This window comes from Zonotrichia albicollis, chromosome 2, assembly GCF_047830755.1.
Source record: "Zonotrichia albicollis isolate bZonAlb1 chromosome 2, bZonAlb1.hap1, whole genome shotgun sequence".
In the NCBI taxonomy this organism is placed as follows: Eukaryota; Metazoa; Chordata; class Aves; order Passeriformes; family Passerellidae; genus Zonotrichia; species Zonotrichia albicollis.
The window spans coordinates 104152377-104171372 of NC_133820.1; the positions used below are offsets into that span (position 1 = coordinate 104152377).

Sequence of the window (18996 nt, forward strand, 5' to 3'; positions counted from 1 at the left end):
CTAATCTGAAAAGACAAATGCCAAATTTTACAATGGCTTTTTATCTGTAGACAAATTTCCCGCAATTAAACTTTTTTCTGAGTGGATAGGATTTATATGGATTTTTTCATCTCAACCCCTACATTCAGTTTCGTCATTAAATTTACAAATTGCTATCAACCAAGTCATTCAGTGTGTTGTTTTATCACAGTGTTTCCTCATGTTCAGACAGATCCTCCAGTTTCAGGCTGGGCCCACTGCCTCTGGTCACCACTGAGAAAATCCTGGCTCTATCCTCTTAGTACCCTTCTGTTCAGGTATTTGTATAAATTGGTAAGATCTTCCCTGAACCTCCTTTCCTCCAGGCTGGACAGTCCCAGCTCTCTCTACCTGTCTTAGCATGAGCCATGGAATGTCCAGTCCCTTGTCTGTCTTTGTGGCCCTTCACTAGGCTCCCTCCAGTACGCTCATGTGTCAGTACTGGGGAGCCCAGAGCTGGACATGGCACTCCAGGTGAGCCCTGGAGAGGGGATCATTGCCTTCCCTGACCTGCTGGCAACACTTTGCCCAATGCAGCTCATGATACCCTGGCCCTCTCTGCCATAGAGACACACTGCTGGCTCATGCTGAACTTGATTTCCATCAGGACACGCCGGTCCTTTCCTGCAAAGCTGCTTTCCATCCAGCTGGATGGCCCCCAGTCACCCAACTCATTCATGATCAGGATGGGAGCCATACTAACCCCAGTGTACACTGCTAGATGCTGGCCTCCCACTGTGCACCCCTCTGAGCCTTGGCTGTTCACCCCCTGCTCAATCCACCTCGCTGTCTGCTCATCCAGGCTCTAATTCAGCAGATCCTCTTTGAGCATCTTATTGGAGGCAATGTCAATTGTCTGCCATAATAATGAAATACCTGGTACCACCCTTAATCCAAGTAGATATGTATCCTTAAAACCTTTATTACCTGTTTAACTAGAAAGAAATACAACATTTTATTTATTTATTTGAAAAACTTATGGAAGTATTTTTAACTGAGATCTTGAATATTTTCTCAAACAAAATTTATCTGTATCTGTCTCAAGGTGATGATTTTCTTAAGACAGAGCAGGATTTCCTTTCAAAAATGAGGCTGCCATTGAACGTGTTAATGGATGAAACTTGTGTCTGGAGATGCAGCGTCAGTCTAGTCAGACAAAAAGGGATTTTTTTTTTTTTGCATCTAACTTTTGATCTAAGGAAGCTAGATCCTTATATAATTTCCTTCTATAATCAATGGAGAAGAAGTGTTTATTCCTTAATACGATAGTAATACTGATTGAATTTCACTGACTGGATGAGAAATCAGAATTTTTGATTCTGAAAACAAAAATATCTCAGATTTTATTTTTAAAATTAATCAGCACTAAAGAAAATACACATGTAGCTCCAAAAAAACTCAAAACAAAACAAAAAAAACCTTGAAGTAGCAATTTTAAAATAAAAAATTACAGTAGAAACAGTTGAAAAAACAAGTATAATTCAATGAAATTTACCTGTCCCAACTCTTCATTGAGGTCAGAAGTGTTCACCAGTGGTCCTTCACCTGTACCCTCATCAAACATTTCCTCATCCCATGCAAGGAAATAAGAACCAAGAAATTTCTGCATTTCCACAGTGACATACATGGAGACAGGAATAATGTAGTTGAAAAGAACCATGAATGCAAGGAAATCTGTAAAAGCTAGAAGAAACTGACAAAGAAACAAGATGGAAATATTGATTTTTCATGTACCATTAAACACTGCAAGATCACTACATGTATTTACAAATCAGTTTTTTCAAATAACTTTGGAACAATAAGCAATGTCTTTCATAGCTCGCAGTTCAGCACAGGATGCAAACCTTCATGATTTATAACATCACAACTGGCATGCAACAGAGCTTTTTCTTTGAAATTTGCATTTTTCTTTACAGATATACAGGTGTAGAATGCCATAACATAGCATTATTGTAAAGTTCTAGAGCAACTAATGAGCATGGTGAAGACTTTTTGGGGAACATTAACATGTACATTAAAAAATTACAAAAAAAAATAGCATAGTCCCATAGCAACTCCTTCAAGGATTATCAAATTACATAACTTTCAGGCAGCATTTCATAAATAAATAAAGGGTTTCCTTTCCCTCTCCCAACACAAGCAGAATGTATGCACATAACCTGGCTCAATTTTTCAGTGGTGGAGACTTGGTGGAACTACAGTCAAACTGCAAAGCAAGCTGAGACATTGCTACTGGTGCTGACAAGAACTCTAGAAAGCCTGCCTAGCATGTGCTCCTCATGCATTTAGGGTAAGGAAGCAAATTTTCCCCTAGTCTGACTGGGAGGATTTAGTGAAATAAATACTGTGCTTTCTGCAGGGCAAGGTTCAGCTCACTGCTTGGGATCCTCTGGGTGTCCATTCAGGACAATGTCCTTGTTCCTGTAAGAACACCTGGCACTGCTGACTGAAGCTCTCTGATGCCTCAAGTGCTCATAACACAATAATATGAAACTAAACTTATGAGGAGCATTTTTATGGAGATTCCCACAGTGGATTATTTTGACCATGTCTCTTACAGAACTGCCAATAGCTGTGGGATTCCTTCTAGTCCCTGTATTTCTCAGTGAGAGGTCAATTCTTTAGTAATTTATATAAATAACAGGCAGTTCCAAAACAGTTTCATGAAGCTTTTTATATTAAATTAGAGATTTTCTCATCAGTTAAATTCACACATACAACTTAAGGGAAAAAATTTAAAATACAAGCTTTCTACAAGTACACTATCACCACTGTCAGCAAAAATGCATGACTGGTAAGTTAGCAGGCTGTATATACTTTTCAGTAGAATCTCTATTAATTAAGGATTTTGGGAAACTTTCTTGGTATCATCATTTATTTCCATACCAAATTTCTTTTCTTTTCAGGCTCTGTTTTCTGATTGTACCATGGCTCATCACGAAATGGGTCACTCTGCCAGGCATACTTCAGTACAGTATTTATTACTGCTTTACTGACGAGAATACCGAGGTATACAACAAGAAATACATTCATTGATCTAAAAAAAAAAAGGGCAAAATAAGAACCCCATTAGCATATAAACGACAGAGTTTATTAGAAAATGTTATACTCAGTCTGTTATACATCCTTCTAATATTTGCTGCAAGTCTAACAATGCTAAGATGTTAAATAACTTTTCCAAAGTACCTTTCCAAAGAGGAACAATATTACTGCATTAAAATTTACAACCACAGTATTTCCTATTTTTAATTTCTATTTTTCCATTCTTATAGTTGTTTCCAAAACGTGTGTGACAAATTACCAAAACTAGTATATTACTCAAAACAACAGCATAGATAGAATCATAACAGAACAACGGGCCTTGAATCTGCAGACCTTTTCATGCCACTTCGCTGAATCATTATAAGATCACTAACATAAGTACTTTTATAGAAATAAAAAAAACTAAAAAAGAACATTTTGCTACACAGCTTTAATGTTTTAACTCTAGGCAGATCTAAAAAAAGAGCAAGAACACTTTGCATTTAAGATTATATTTTCATTAATGATGGGCATGAATTAAAAGCCATGGGTTATACACCAACACCAATAGAAAGAGACTCAACACCATTGCTCAGCCACTGTGTAAGAGAAAGGCTGTCAGCTGGTCAGTACATCTCGCCTCAACCAATGACACCTTGTTTCTCACAAGGCTGGACACCTTACTCAGAGCTGATGATTTCAGACAGAGTAGGAATAGAAAATAGTAAGCAATCAATGTCAGCTCACTCCTTAAAGATAGCATTGTCATACTTTCCCACCATGTTTGTCTGTATGGCACTTGTTAATTTTAGCTAAACCATGGAAAACATGTCACAGACAAGCATTGTTGAGAAGTGCATTAAAAAAGTTATTTTTACTGAATTCAAGACTTAATTGCAACGAAAAGCATTGAATGCTAAGATAATAAAAAATATAACCTTGGAAAACTGTCAGTACATGTACTCTAAACAGTGAAAGAAAAGTGAACAACAAAAAGTTATAGAACAACAAAACATCATACATTAAAGAGCTAAGCATTAGATCAAAATCGCTTTATTTTTTCAACATCTAACAAGAATAATTCGGCATTGAGAACCTCATTTATATGGTGTTATAAGACTTGCATTATAAGTTAAAAAATAGTTAAAAATAAGCAAATTTGAAATCCCTCTACCTCTTTTCTTTCACTTAAATCAATGAAATATACACTTTCAGTGAAAAAAAATCTGATTTGCACCATTTAAACATGCAGCTTTCAAGCCCCAAAATAAGTATTACATATTTTACTTCTCTACAGCAGAACGCTTCTGTGATTTTGATTGGTAATTTAATGCCATCTTGGTTTCCATGCCAGTGTAGATAGCAACACCTGAAATTAGACAACTTGTTTTACTAAAGATTGCACAGTGCAGTAACTTCAAAAGAGCACAATTCATTAGATTATTATATTCTATCATTTCTTTAATTCTTTAGTCTGAAGAAAGAAACCTCAGATTTGGATGACAACCCAAAATTAGGAATGGCTTAATTATCTTGGTACTTAGAAATTTTAAGCAGCATTTACATCCCATTCCAGTCACAGTTCCCAATTGCTAAAGTATTTCTATGTAACAATATTAAACACCATTAGAAAGTTGTAAAATAAGTGATGCAATAGAAATCATAAGCTCAGTAGTAACTGTAAGCTTGTAACCTTGTTTGGTGTTTGCTTATTACTTCAGGGTCCATTACAGTAGTCAACAGAAATATTTACCAAAGATTTTTTCTGTGTTCTTTAAAGTGGCTCCTCTAAGAAGCAGATTTTCCGATCCTAATGGCCTGCAAAAGGTAAGTATTAGAAAATTTAAACATTTCTAGAAAATCATCAGGCCTTAGTGGAAGTTACATAGAACAGGAATTTGTTTTACTAAAAAGCTTTTATTTTAACAAATTACAAGGCATATTTAAATTTTTTAAGTGAAAATTAAAAATAAATAAATATATGCCTAAAATTAAGATCACCATTTCACAATTCAAGTCTTAAACCAATGCACCTAAACCCCATATATATATAGGTACCCAAATAAAGATTCACCATCCTAAGTGCACAGTACTTATTTTTAAAAATATTAATTCTATTATTTTTTAGGCTTATATAAACGATAGTGTCCTGTATGTTAGAACTTCTTAAGGACAATACAATCCTCCATTTTACTTTAAATAGCGTACAAGATATTTTTGATACTTGCTGCAAACATTTTTCAAAATGCCAATAAGTATAGGTAAAATAATTTATTGAAGAGTACAGGAATTAATGTAAGGACTGCAATGAAGTTTAAATAACATTTTGGAACATGATGTGTACACTAATCATCATATGAGTTCAAAGCCAAGGACTACTTTACAGGCAGACTGCATGCAGAAGTATTATTCTATCTATACAGCAACAAAAAAAAAACAAACCAAGAAGTACATTCGGCATTTTCCAATGTTATTTGAAGTGCACTTGTGGTATGAAACTCCCCCCAAAAATCAAGAAACTCCAAAAAGGGCCACAATGCTGATGTACAACCTGAAACTACTTTCAAGAAACTAGGGGAACAATGTTACATGAATGACCCAGATCAATCGACAGTTTCCATAGCAGACTGAGACAGAAAATAACATATCTAAAGACACACTGAGGATAGGAAGCACTTAGCCAGCACAGCACTGCCTAACTCCCCACATGCTGGGATCTAGAATATCACCCCAGCAAGCAGCTTTTCTCTCCTAGTGCTTTGCCTCTTTGTGACCAGAATCAGAATAAAATCAGGTACAGCAAGTTGGATGTTGTCTCCCTTGAACACACATGTGGCATTATGGACACTTTACACAGAAGTACAAACACACTCAGTAAAATTACAGTAAAAAAAAATATTTGACATGGTCAAACCCTTCAAAATTTAAGAAAAATGAAAAACACAAGTGATACTATTTATATTGTTTACTGCACTACCAAGATCACACACTAATGGGGCATTGTTGTACAAGTGCTGTCAAAATCCTATCAACATCATTTACAAACTAAATATATTTCAGATAAAATTGAAGTTGAATAAAGACATTAAAATACTAAAGAGAAATATGATTAGAAGGCAAAATATCAATTATTTATGAAACAGCAGTCTGGAATTTTCTAAGAGAAAAATATTTTATCATTAAAACATAGCAGCACAATGTTGGTGAACCAAAGGTAATTCTCATTATTGATACTTATTGAACTGTGAAATATTTAAATGTGTAGAAACTCTGGATTTCCCCACCTTGCAATAGGCTCATTCCTATCATGGTAAACATTTATTCGACCAACAAATCTGAAAGGGAAATATACAAGTAGTTTAACAGTACTGCTAATAGATTATTTAAGAAATATTTTCTAGAAAGTATGTATCACAGAGAACACTTTCCAACTGAACAGGCTCCAATTATCCAGAACATGAACAAGAACATAAGAGATACATATAGATATACACTTAAAACAAGCAAATACAAAAAATACATAGAATGGTAACTTGACATAAACTTTGCAAATGAAGAGGTGTAAAAAATAGGGATAAGTCTTCTAAGTAGACCTATGAAAAAGAAATAAAAAGTCTTATTCCCTAAACTACCCGAGATAAGTCAGTGCAATTACTATATTTTACAACATCTAAAGCCTACAGCTAAATTAAAACCAAAGCAAACCAAAGCCTAGAGCCACTAAGTAATTCTTCCTCATAGTATTTGTCAGTACATTTTATCTGTATGTGGTGGCTTGACCCTAGATAGCAGCTAAGCACCCATCAGCCTCTGGCTCCTTCCCCCCCTCAGCAGGACAGGGAAAAGAATTGGAAAAGCAAAAGTAAGATCTTGACAGTTTAGTAAGTGAAGGGAAAAAAAACAAGTGACACAAAGGCAACTACTCACCACCTCCCATGAGCCTGCCAATGTCCAGCCAGTCTCCAAGCAACAGCTGCTTTGGGACACTGTCCCCTGGCCCTGGTTCTATTGCTGAGCACGACACTACATGGCACAGACCCTCTGGTCATGGCACAGACCCTCTGGTCAACTGAGGTCAGCTATCCTGGCTCTGTCCATCCCCAGCCTCTTGCCCACCCCCTATTTTCTGGAGGGGGAAAATGGGGAACAAAAAGTTTGACATTGTAAAAATTTGGCAATAACAGCTAAAACCATGGTGTGCAACTAATGCTGCTTTAGTCTCAGAGCAACAACACTACACTACTGTGGCTGCTACGAAGGGAACTGACTTCATTCCAGCCATAATCAGTACACTGTATTTGCAATACCACTGTCCCAAGTGGATAACCTAATGCAAAGGGGATTAAGCTGGACATTAGGGTTCTCAATTGTAGAGGAAACTGTGGGGAGCTGGTGAGCCTGTTACCCCAAAATGGAACCTCTGAGGCTCACAGGAGTGGTAACCTGTCTGCTGAGAGAACATACAACATGGTAGAGCCACATCTGAAGACAGTAATGTACAGTTGGTTATGATGCATCATGATACAAAATAACCACATGCCTTTGGAAAAGAAGATTCACCACTGTGTTTTATTGGAAGGTAAAATCTCAAGTTAGAGTCAGCAGATACAAGCTGACTACCAATAAACATTTTCAGTATTTTGTGTCAACAGCTATCCCAAAGAATTTCACCACCTATAATAGCATGAGTTTCAACTTGCAGTCATTCACTTTGAGAGCAAAGTATTTTAAAAAAGAATCAAGCAAGTGATGGACTTGATACTCTGAAGAACCTGTTCTCAAGCAGATTTCTAAACCAGCTTCTTAATCACCAAGATCACAGAAAAGAGATGCCTTCACACCTCAGAAATAAGCAATGTTTTTTCTGCATCTTCCAACAGTATTTGCTGCCAAAAGAGTGCATTTCAGCTTCAGATCATATTGTTTTCTGTGTATTATTTCAGGCATTTTTTACTGTGGTAGAAAAAATAAGTGCTTTCCCAATGGCACAGGACTTCTTGTATTACTATTAAGAAACTTCAAAAGGGGCTTCTCAAGATTTCTCATTAGGCTTAGTGGAATTGTGTACAGTTCTTTTTGTAAAATACTGAGGGTTGTATGACTTTATGCAACTGTAGATATTTTTCTTCATGTTCTGCATTTAGCCAGTACTTCAAAGCCTGTGGTATGAGGCTCATGGTTAATAACAGCAGATGAAAATCTGTATTTCAAATAGTCTTGACAATTTAAATTGTTTGTGGTTGACATCCTTTCAGATCTGATTAGATTGACAGTGGCTTTACTTTGTAATGTGACTGATGAAGTTCTGTACCAGAACCAGAAGTGCTTGTCATTTACTTACTGTGCATTTGTGCCAGACTGTTACTATTACCTTCAATCTGCAATATCTTTGCAAGAGTCTTTTTAAGCCACTTCAGCATTTTGTGAGTGTAATTTTAGTTAAAACTAGGTAATATAATCTGTAAATCCATTCAACTGGGTACACATAAATGACAATACTTCACAATATGCTGAAAGTAAAGGAGCGAGTGCCACAGGCAACTTCTCCATATAGCGGAACACCCAGTTCCTCTGGAGAACCTCAAAATTGTGTGTGACACAAGGTATGTGACACAAGGGTATGGGTGCCAATATCAAGACCTATACTAAGTATTAGTAAATCTTAACTTCTTCCTTATTTTTGTATTAAAAGAAAAAGAAACTGAAGTTCTAAAATTTTCACTGCATTCCTCAGTGAACTGCTTTGCGCCATTCCCCTTTGGAAATCACTACCCCAGAGCACACCTAGGGAGCTACCTCCACAAAATGAGTATGAATGGAAGACCTACCTGACTTCAAGCTCACTCTGGGGCTCACTCTAACCAGAGAGATGCAGCCAGTATCCTTTAATTATGATTTTTTATGATTTATTGCACAGGTACCTTAAATGAAACAGGTATGAATTATTGTCTTACTTATAAAGGTCAGGCTGAGGTTGTTCACATTCAATGGTAGCATGTAGTGCATCGATTTCCTGTTCATTGTGAAATGCCTTTGTGTCTTGAACAGCATAGTAAGTCTGGAATCAATAAAAACATGTAAATAAAATAAAAAAAGAACAGATACACAAGACATTAATCTGCACATACAGTGCAGCTCAGCATGAAATCTACTAACTTGTGTAAGAGCTCATAATTCAAATACAGAGCACCTCTAAATGCTCCTAATTTTGGCATCTGCTTATATGGTCTTTTCCAACCTTTTTTTTTAATGATTATACAGAAATGTGAAAGTACCTTGCAGTGTATTCATAAATCAGGTCACTATGAAAGCATATAAGTACAAAACATTAGTGTATTACCACTGTAATCTGCATGCCTATACTGGACACAAACAAAATCACAAATTAATGTCTTAAAACTTTTCATAAAATAATATTATTTTAAAAGAAATGAAGTCAGATGGTAGAAACATAAATTACACAAATCAGTGTACCTGCTTACACATATAAGCATGAAGTCATATTGTGGTCTGTGTCAAAAATTAAAAGCAAACTTTGCCTTAGAAAGAAAATGTAGAACATTTAATTACTTTCTGACTGGATTCACCATCCAAACCAGTTGTTGTAACAAAACATGTTCCATCTTCTCTACTACTCGATAGGAATATTAAATCACACGGGAATGTTTCATTTTCTTTTACCATTACAATATCTCCAACCTAAGAAAAAAACACAAGAAAATAAAATGCATGTATGTAGAAGCCACAATTTCAGATTTCCTAGATTAACATAAATATTTTGAAAATTCAGCAGTTTTTATTTACAGCACCTTTTTACCACAAGAGTAAAGAACTACAGAGATATCTCTGGAAAACTGAATTATACCTTGTTGAATTACTGAGATCTACTGTTTCTGGCTTTCCTCTCAGGATAACCATCCTGCTAGTACTGTCATATTAACTTTTGCAAAACTATTTGAGAGATGAAAGATATTATACTTGTTTTAAGACTAAATGCAACAAAACTGTTTCAAAAACAGCAGGAGATACATGAACTACTCTTAGACACAGATGAAGAAGTGTCAGAAAAAGCCAGCAATTTAATCTGCTGCTGAAAACAGGATACATTTTTTAGCAGAATTTTTGACTAGGTCCATCCTATTTTTATCCATGTTTAAAGGTGAGCAAAATAATTTTTAATCATGGAAACAGAGGCAACATTTTACAGCACGTTAGAATGTTGCAACAGAACAGCCAACCAATTACAAATTCAAAATATCCATGCAAATCATTCAAGAAAAATTAGTTTTTCTACATTTCTGGAGATTAAACAAGTAGTAAAGACATATTCCATGTTCTAAGAATATCAGGGTTTTGATAAAAACCCCATCAGAAATACATAATTTTTGCAATTTTTCATGTAGGTCAACATCTGTTCAATATACTTTTATGTTGTAATTTATTATAATAAGAACCAGCCTAATTATTGCTTGTTATATCCTTAAAGAGCTAAATTCCACTATTCTTGCAGTTCGCAGGAGTCACTTAATTCCAGTTAAGCAAAACAGTCTGATAAAAATCAGCAATAGTAACATCTAAAAATAAAATTTTAGCATTATTATAAAAAATGAGATTTATCTAATTGTAGATATGAAAAAGGCTTTTTTTTTTTCTTAACCAATAGCAATGAAAAATGGCAGATTTTACATATGCACAGGAGAACACAAACTCTAAGCATATCTGCAACAATCAGGTATGAAATTCTCATTTTCCTCAATCCAAACCAAATAAAAGTACTAGTACATAGCATCTTAATACAATTTAAAAGCTGTTCCAGTATTTGCCAGTATGTCAGCTAAGGATGCAAAGGGGACAGGGACAGTTTCTTTCTGGTGGAAAGTGACAGGACCTGAGGCAGTGGGCACAGCCTGGAAGGTGGGAGGGTCCCCCTTGCTCTCACCACGCTGGTGGCTGAGCACTGGAACAGCTGGCCAAGGGAGGCAGTGGGGTCCCCATCCTTGGAGAGACTTGAAACCTGTCTAGAGAGGATCCTGAGCAAACAGCTCTTGGGGGCCCTGCTGGAGCTGGGGGCTGGACCAGAAAACCTCCAGTAAAATGAAGCAGAGCCACTGTCAATGCCAACCTCACCCATTCTCTGGTTGTGTGAAAAAAAACTTCCTTTTTCAGCAATAGTTTTCTTCCTTCTTTATGATGAAGTGCCCTCAGGCTCTGGGTGCAGAGGGGCCTACTTTTTACAACCGAGTCTGTTTTCTCATGTAACATAGATCTGAGAATTTCACCCATTTACAAATAGACACAGATATCCCTTTCTATGCAAATGTTTTCAAGGTCTGTCTTTCCTGTCATTCAGTCACTCAAAATACACCCTATGAAAGGTAATAAACAGGGGAGAAATTAAGAAAATATGGGTGACATATTAACCACTAAAATTCAAAATCTAGTTGCATGGTACTTGACTATTTTTGTTTGGTATATTTAACTGGTTAGTTAACACACCTGAAATTCTCAAGCATGTGATGTCCTAATTTTTTTTTATTACTAGGAAGTCCCAGGCAGAAGCTATCACACTCAAATGGAAGGTCACAGCAGAAAGGCTGTGAACACTGTTGATACACTTATGGCCAAAAACAGCAGAGCAGAAAAAGACATCCAAACAAATATATTTAAAAAAAAAAAGAAAATTCCAAACAAATATCTATCAAATTTTCTGAATTCTAAAGAAAATAATGTTAAGAAAATAATGTTAAAAAAACCCGAAAAAACAAGCAGCAAAAATTAATTTCTGAAAACATGCCAAAAGGGGAATGTAGCAGCATTCACAAGGTCAATGGAGAGATTGTGATTTGATGGGTTTTGAGGAAAACATTTAGAATGTGTTTTATCTGCACATATGCATATATCTCTATACACAGCACTGACTGTCACAATCTGACTTAAATAAATTATTCATGTGCATAATAGTAATTATAGCCCATCCCAAAGGGCCAGGTCAAATAAGGCTCTGAACAACCTGGTCTAGTGCAAGGTGTCTCTGCCCATGGCACAGGGATTGGAACTAGGCAATCTTTAAGGTCCCTACCAACCCAAAGCATCCTATGATTCTGCAATAATCACAGTGGACAGAAAATAGAAAAAAGATAAATCATGACAGAAATTCCAAGTTAAAAATGGAAAATAAAAGTAACATTTATGGAAGGAGTTAGTTAATGCCAGTTAAGCAAAATAGCCAGATAAAAAAACAGCAATAGTAGCATCTAAATATAAACTTTTAGAATGATGTTAATAAATGAGATTTATCTAATCTCATTAGGAATTTAATTTTATAATTTTATAAAAATATTAATTAATTTTATAATTTTATAAAAATCTTTTATTCAGAAACATAAAACTAAAAATCAGTATGCAGTAGATCTAATCATTAAATGCAATAAATGCTGCATCATCATAGTACATATCTGCATAACTTGTTTTATGTCCGAAGTGTACAAGAAGGGTGAAGTAAAATCTGACTCACAAAACCTGTTAAGTCATAGTTACTTACTCTTAATTTTTGGCTTTGCTTTCTAACCAGTTTTCCGTGCTGAATGAAATGAACAGGGCAATGATTTATTGCATTGTCAGCTTTATGTCTCAGCCAATCTTCATAACCCTAGAAAAGAGTGAAATGGAATGATACAGTGATGCATATTTGGCTATAAAGACACAGAATAGCTCTAGCTTGTAAGAAAAATTTTAAGAATTATCCTTGATCACTGTAAGGGAAAAAATATTCTCACTAGAACAACTGAAATTGTGATTCATGTCAGTACCAGAGCTGTGCTGAATATGTATGAAAAAGAGCATTCATGGTTACAATTAGTCAGACAAATCCATGTATTTCCATAAAGACATCTGCATGAATAAGGGTTTCAAAAGTGTACAACAGTTTCTGGTATTTAAGTGACTATCTCTTGCTCATGCTCTCTTGACTCAAGTAAGTGCACAGTACTCATAAAAGCAGTTGTCAAGAAGGTGGTAGTGCAGGCAATCTATTTTGGGAGAATGGGACTTTATCCTGTAAGATGATAGACATGACATGACAAAAGGTTGTCATATTTGATGACTGTCTTACATTGAAGTTAAACCTTTTAACCCTATATACAATATACAGTTGTGAACAATTTTGTTTTGAGAAACTTTGCAGAGTACCCTAAGTTTAGTGCTCAATTACCCTATGAATGTGTTTTATACAAGTAGACAAACTAAAGGATAGAGAATCTGCAACTTTCTATTGAAAAGGTCCTGCCTTATGACAAAGATGGGATTGACAAAGTCATCAGTGGTTGAGATGGAAAATACCACTTGTGGTCCACAGCATTTTTAGATCTATCTCTCTTGAGCACATTTGAAAATTCAATGCAGAACAAAAGTACCACTACCTTGGATGCTCTCAAAAATAATCTGGGAATGTATAGAGACTTTATAACTTTAGTGTAATATACTTCCAGGGGTTGGTACAGCTCCTCAAGAAGGTCCCAAAATGTACACAAGTTGCTGGGAAGAAAAATCAAGGAAATACACAGAACTGCAGTACCAGGCACAGCCTGTCGTAACCCAGGCTTTGGTAGGTCACTACTAACAGCAACACTTAAAAGTGTAACATTTAAAATCTTAAGAGTGGGAAAGTCACACTAAACTTGCATACTTGCATGTATCACAACTTTTGCTCAACAAGAAGTGCTGAATTTAAGTATAGAATATACTCAATTATGCATAGTTACCACTGTAAAGAAAGAGAAACAGAACTCTGCATAGCTTCTTTGAAGAATCATTAAGTCTGCATTTAGCATAAAGACTGTGAAGGCAGTAAGTTATCTATTAAGGGACAACTGAAATTATCCTCTGTTTTGGGACCATCTGGGGTGGAGCTAACTTTCTTCACAACAGTCCTGTGCTGCTGTGCTTTGTACTTGGGGCTAATCCAGTCTTTTTTACACCCCAGTGTTTTGGCTACTACTGAAGAGTGTCAACATCAAGGCTTTCTCTTGAACCTTCTCCCAGAGCAGACCAGCAGGCTGTGGTGGGTAAGGGGCTGGAAGGGGGCAATGCTTGGACAGCAAACCCAAACTGACCCAACTCTCTCTTTGGTCCCTACATTACTCACCTGTTTGATGGCTGTGACAGTGATGACAAACAGAAGCGGAAGTCCACTTGTAACTGGACTAGTAGGTGTATCAATAATTAACTGCAACAAAAAGAACAAGTATTTTCTGGTTATATTTTTGTGAATGTTAGCAGTCAACCTTTCAATTAAGATCTTTAAAGCAATTCCCTCAATATGTTAAAAGACATCAAGGAATTTTTTACGGAAAAAAAACCCAGTACTTCAATAAAACTTTAAGAATGTGTACTATATACTGGTAAAAATTTGAAAACTGGATTCTATAAGAAGATACAATACTGTAGTTAGATCACATTAATAGCAGATGTTAATGCCTTGTAAAAATATTTGCCAGCAAGACTTCAGAGAAGTATTAGACTGGAAAGCCGCAGCTTTGGAAGCAAAATTATGGAGCACCATTAGAAATTCGCATGGCACTGGCTTTACATGTTATACAATAGAGCTGTTCTTATGCACACAAAGAGTAAATTCTGAAATATTGAGCTTCTGCAAATATAAACAAAGAGGTAGAATTCACAGAGGGAGTGCAAATGACAAAATTTAAGTTGTGCTGAGAATCTGCACTGCTTTTTTTCTACAGAATCTGGTCTGCAAAGTAATGCAGTTCTTCACTTAGTAAGTTTTTTATTATTTAACACAATAAGTGACTGTGACAGGTTCAGAATTAAGACACCTATAAAGCAGCACACTAGATATTCATGGAACTCATTTCAAAAGCAAGCATTTATGTACCTCCCTAAGCAAGCATCATATCAATACCTAACAGTTTTGACAAGCTTTGATCACAGTACAGTTGGAAAACTGCGATCAAGACATAATTTTGTAATAAAATATAGTATTTTTGCAGAACAAAGAAAACTCTGTCATCAACAGAATTTATAGTAACAGTTTTACTGATCTGGATGTTTATTACAAAATAAAAATTACAGACATTGTTTTCTATTTTTTCAAGACATAGGTCTTGCTGTCCAGCTAGTGCGGCTGTCGAATTCTCTTCAGATTAACTTCACAGTGACAACCTGGAAATTAAATAAAACCCCTTTTGTCATATCATCAGTGATTAAAGGCTTTCTAGGTGCAACCATTTACCTCCATGGTCATCAAAATCAGGTAATTTTAAAACTTTTTTCAATTTCTTCCTATTTTAGAAAGAGCACAGTACTTACTGTGAAATGGGGAGCACTTACCTGAACAAGGAAAATGATGAGAAAATAGAAGTTAGCTATTCTTCTGAATTGCTCAAACAAGTTTTTTGGTACAAAGTTCCAAAATGTGTACTGAAAACAAATGCACAGATTATGAACGTTTGTGAAGAAAATATTATTCACATTCAATTTTATAATTCACATTTCAAGATAAACTAAAGAAGCAGAAGTGGTTTTGTTAGTTCAATAATTTACTGAATTTTAATCTTAATCAACAATCATGTATTCTTACAATAGGAATGTTTTCCTGAACTGTGATAATCCTTGTACTAGGGATTGTAATAATTTTTCAACTAGCAACAATACTCGTCCAGAGTTAGCTAGTTATGGAATGGTTTATTTCAAGCTGTTAATGGATTTTAAAAGCACCTTAATTTCAAAGAGCACTTTTAATTCACTTTTATGCTGTGTTCATGACTCGAGATAGGTGGCACTCAGAGCTAACTACACAGTAATAGCAAGACAACCAAATAAAAGCTGTCAGCTCTTTTCTTCCTTGGCAGGGACGAAAATACTACTCAAGATAAACTACAGTGGTGAATAACAGTAAGTGGCTGCATATTTCTGTACTGATCTTACAAATTACCCTAAGTGCTGTAAAATGACATAGAAAACAGTACATAAAGCTGCAAACAGTAAATGCGAAAACTTCAAATGTAAAAAGTCATGTAAAAGTGATAAAGGACCTTAACATCATCTAGTCCCCATCCCCTCCCCTGCTGCAGCTTCAACTACAGTGCTTTTACACAGCTCACTTTGTAGCTCCAGCAAAACATTGCAAGGACTGCTTATTGGAACACATGTAAAAAAATGTCAGCTAAAATTGTGTGAAAAGGTTTGAAAAATGGCTTGAGAAAAGTAGCACTGCACCATCTTATTATCCAAATTATCCGTTGACACATAATAAAATGACAACTCCAATAAAACTTTCATTTCAAATGAGATGGGGTAAGAAGCTTATCCTAATTTATTTGCTCTGTTAAAAATGTGCCTTGTCTCCTCTTGGCAGATTGCACTTATACTTGCTGATAACCAAATTATTCCATGAGCTAGACATCTGAATTTGGCCCTGAAGGCAAAGACAGAGCTCTGGAAGGAAAGTACTCTTATTACAACTACAGACAAAAAGTATCCAGGATAAATATGCTTTAAACATATAAGAAATCCCATCATATACAGCAATCTTTGTACTTGGGTGTTAAAGCCTGAACATGTGCAAGACATAAAAATGAAATGTTCTTTTCTTGTTGTGTGCCAAAAATCAGTATCTATCTTAAATATGCCCTAAGTTACCACTTAATCCTGCATAATAGCTAGTTCAGTATTAAATCACCTGTGAGCAAGCCAAAACTCAGGCATGCAGACATGCAACAGCTAGAAAATCAAGTGTTCTAGTCTTGCAATCAGAACACTTTTCATCAGACAGGAATGTAGTTTGCACTACTCATTATCCAGCTACATGGGATTTTCACAGACAAGGAGTTAGACTTGATTATTTTTCCTTGCACTACAATGCTGATCGTTCAAAACTACTGTTATGATAGATGACTGTATGGATTCTATTCAATGACAGTAATTGCATATTTTCATCATTATCAGGTAAGTTAGCTCTGTTTTTTAATTATATCCATTTATTTTTTTAAGAATCCCTGCCTGCTGGGAAAGAAAAGTGAAAAACAGTTGTTTCCATTTTCCTGTTTAGCTCCTTTGATAGAGCTACTTTGATAAAAATACTATTTTTTCCATGGTAAAGGGTCTTCTGACCATTAAAAGTTCAATTATTTACACAAGTCCCCCAAATCACCATTCATTAAATAAAAATGTAATCTCTTATGTGATAACTTCTACTTAAAATCTCCTAGAGGGTTTTTGATGAAACATCTGGTAATAGCATTTTACTGTTGGACTAGATATTTAAAGTATCTGATTGAGAAATCAAGTAAATCAATTAAAACAATAATCCATAAAAGGTTGTTCACCTTTACCCTTAGTATCAAATTCTCCTCATATTCCAACCTTAGTTCACTCCTTTCCCTGCCAAGCTGTGGTCTACCACAGCTCCACCTTTGACCAGAAACTCTCTTAGGTGAATAAAAGGGAATTACATGGGAACACTTTAATGGGTGAGAAGTGCTTCCTAAAATGGATGCTTCTTTAACACAGACTACTTCTTAAAACTTTATTTTCAATCTGACAAATTTTTAGCACTTTACGACTCTAGGTTTCATGCATACTAAGTATGTCTTTATTCTGCACATTCATCTTCAACACAGAAGTAATGATTTTTGCAGTTTAGGCAAGAATGAACACTAGGATGTCTAGACAGACCTTCCCCTACCCAAGCCATCAGTAGCTCAGAGCAGTATTTACAGATGGGCAAGTAATGTTTAACCAACATAATCACTCCTCACAGAAGCAACTGAGGGGCTGCCACTCAGAACAAGATTTATCTCATGACTGCTGCATTTAAGGCAGTTTCTCTACCCTAGCTAGGCAGAAACAAAACAAAAAAAATTAAAGGAAAGTCATTAAAACTGACCATATTAAATCCATCTGATTACTCTGCTGAGAGTTAGTATTATCATCTCTCTCCTTCAGATAATTTCTTGTCATATTCTTTGTAAACTCTTAAAAAGTGGTTTGTGTATATTTACTTTCTTTTCACTATAATTCACTTGAATGATATAAGTTTGTCCAAACAGTTACACACTATTTAGATAAGCTTTTGAGTTGGAGATGGCTTAAATGATCTTTGCCAAATGCTACAGAAGACCCACAGGCCAGAGTGCACAGGTGCTTTGTGCTTACAGGAGGTAACACATCAGACACAAAGTAATAGTAGTTATGCATCCAGCCAAAAGAAGAACACATGGTGCCAACAGATGCATCTGAAGCACTGTGCAAGAGTCTGTAAGATAAATCTGGTGTCAAAACAGCATCATGCAAGTAGATTTTCTTCCCATTTATAATTGCAGTAGCTGCAGTGTTGACGTATTTCTGCACTCATGAGCATGTCCATAGTATTCCCACCCATGCCCCTGGCTCCATCTTGCTCTTTACTGATACCATCATGCTTTCAGCACCTCCACAGCCAGTCACACAAATTCCAAAATGTAAAATACAGTGTTCTTGACACCATATTTGACCTTTCCATTCGGTATCCACATGCCAGAATTTTGGCTCATATTTCAAGATTCTCTTTCCACCCTAAGAGGTAGATATTTTCTTAAGTAAAAGGAGAGTTTCTTAAGTAATCACTTTACATCAAAAGCTGAAGCTGTAAGAAAAAGCACTTTGTACTGAGTTTTGTCAACACGTCAGTTTCTTACAGATTATTTGCTTTTAATAGTCACCACCTCTCTTCTAACACACCCTGATTTCACTCTTTTCACTCAACCTTTTTGACTGCTTCTTATAAATGTTTAAAACTACTACAATAAAAATATCTACTATATTGGTTTAGCCCTGGTTCATAAACATCTTCCTATGATAATTCTCATCCCTTCTACAAAACAAAACCCATCCTGAGGATAATAAAATCAGGGTAGTATAGAGAAAAGCTGATCTTGCATTCATTTGTGTCCATGGTGA

At 35.7% G+C, this 18996-nt stretch overlaps 1 protein-coding gene across 5 annotated transcripts in view; it reads right to left on the reverse strand.

Moving 5' to 3' along the window:
* ATP11A (ATPase phospholipid transporting 11A) overlaps positions 1–18996 on the reverse strand; it is a 118630-nt gene that overhangs the window by 34554 nt on the left and 65080 nt on the right. For all 5 annotated transcript variants that reach the window (XM_074535936.1, XM_074535937.1, XM_074535941.1 and 2 more), the window contains exons 3-12: positions 15388–15477; positions 14183–14263; positions 12581–12688; positions 9610–9738; positions 8994–9097; positions 6324–6374; positions 4793–4857; positions 4327–4408; positions 2905–3055; positions 1514–1711 (exon numbers count right to left, since the gene is read on the reverse strand). In XM_074535936.1, the coding sequence (XP_074392037.1) occupies positions 1514–1711; positions 2905–3055; positions 4327–4408; positions 4793–4857; positions 6324–6374; positions 8994–9097; positions 9610–9738; positions 12581–12688; positions 14183–14263; positions 15388–15477 (1059 nt within the window). The remainder of the gene's footprint in view (positions 1–1513; positions 1712–2904; positions 3056–4326; positions 4409–4792; positions 4858–6323; positions 6375–8993; positions 9098–9609; positions 9739–12580; positions 12689–14182; positions 14264–15387; positions 15478–18996) is intronic.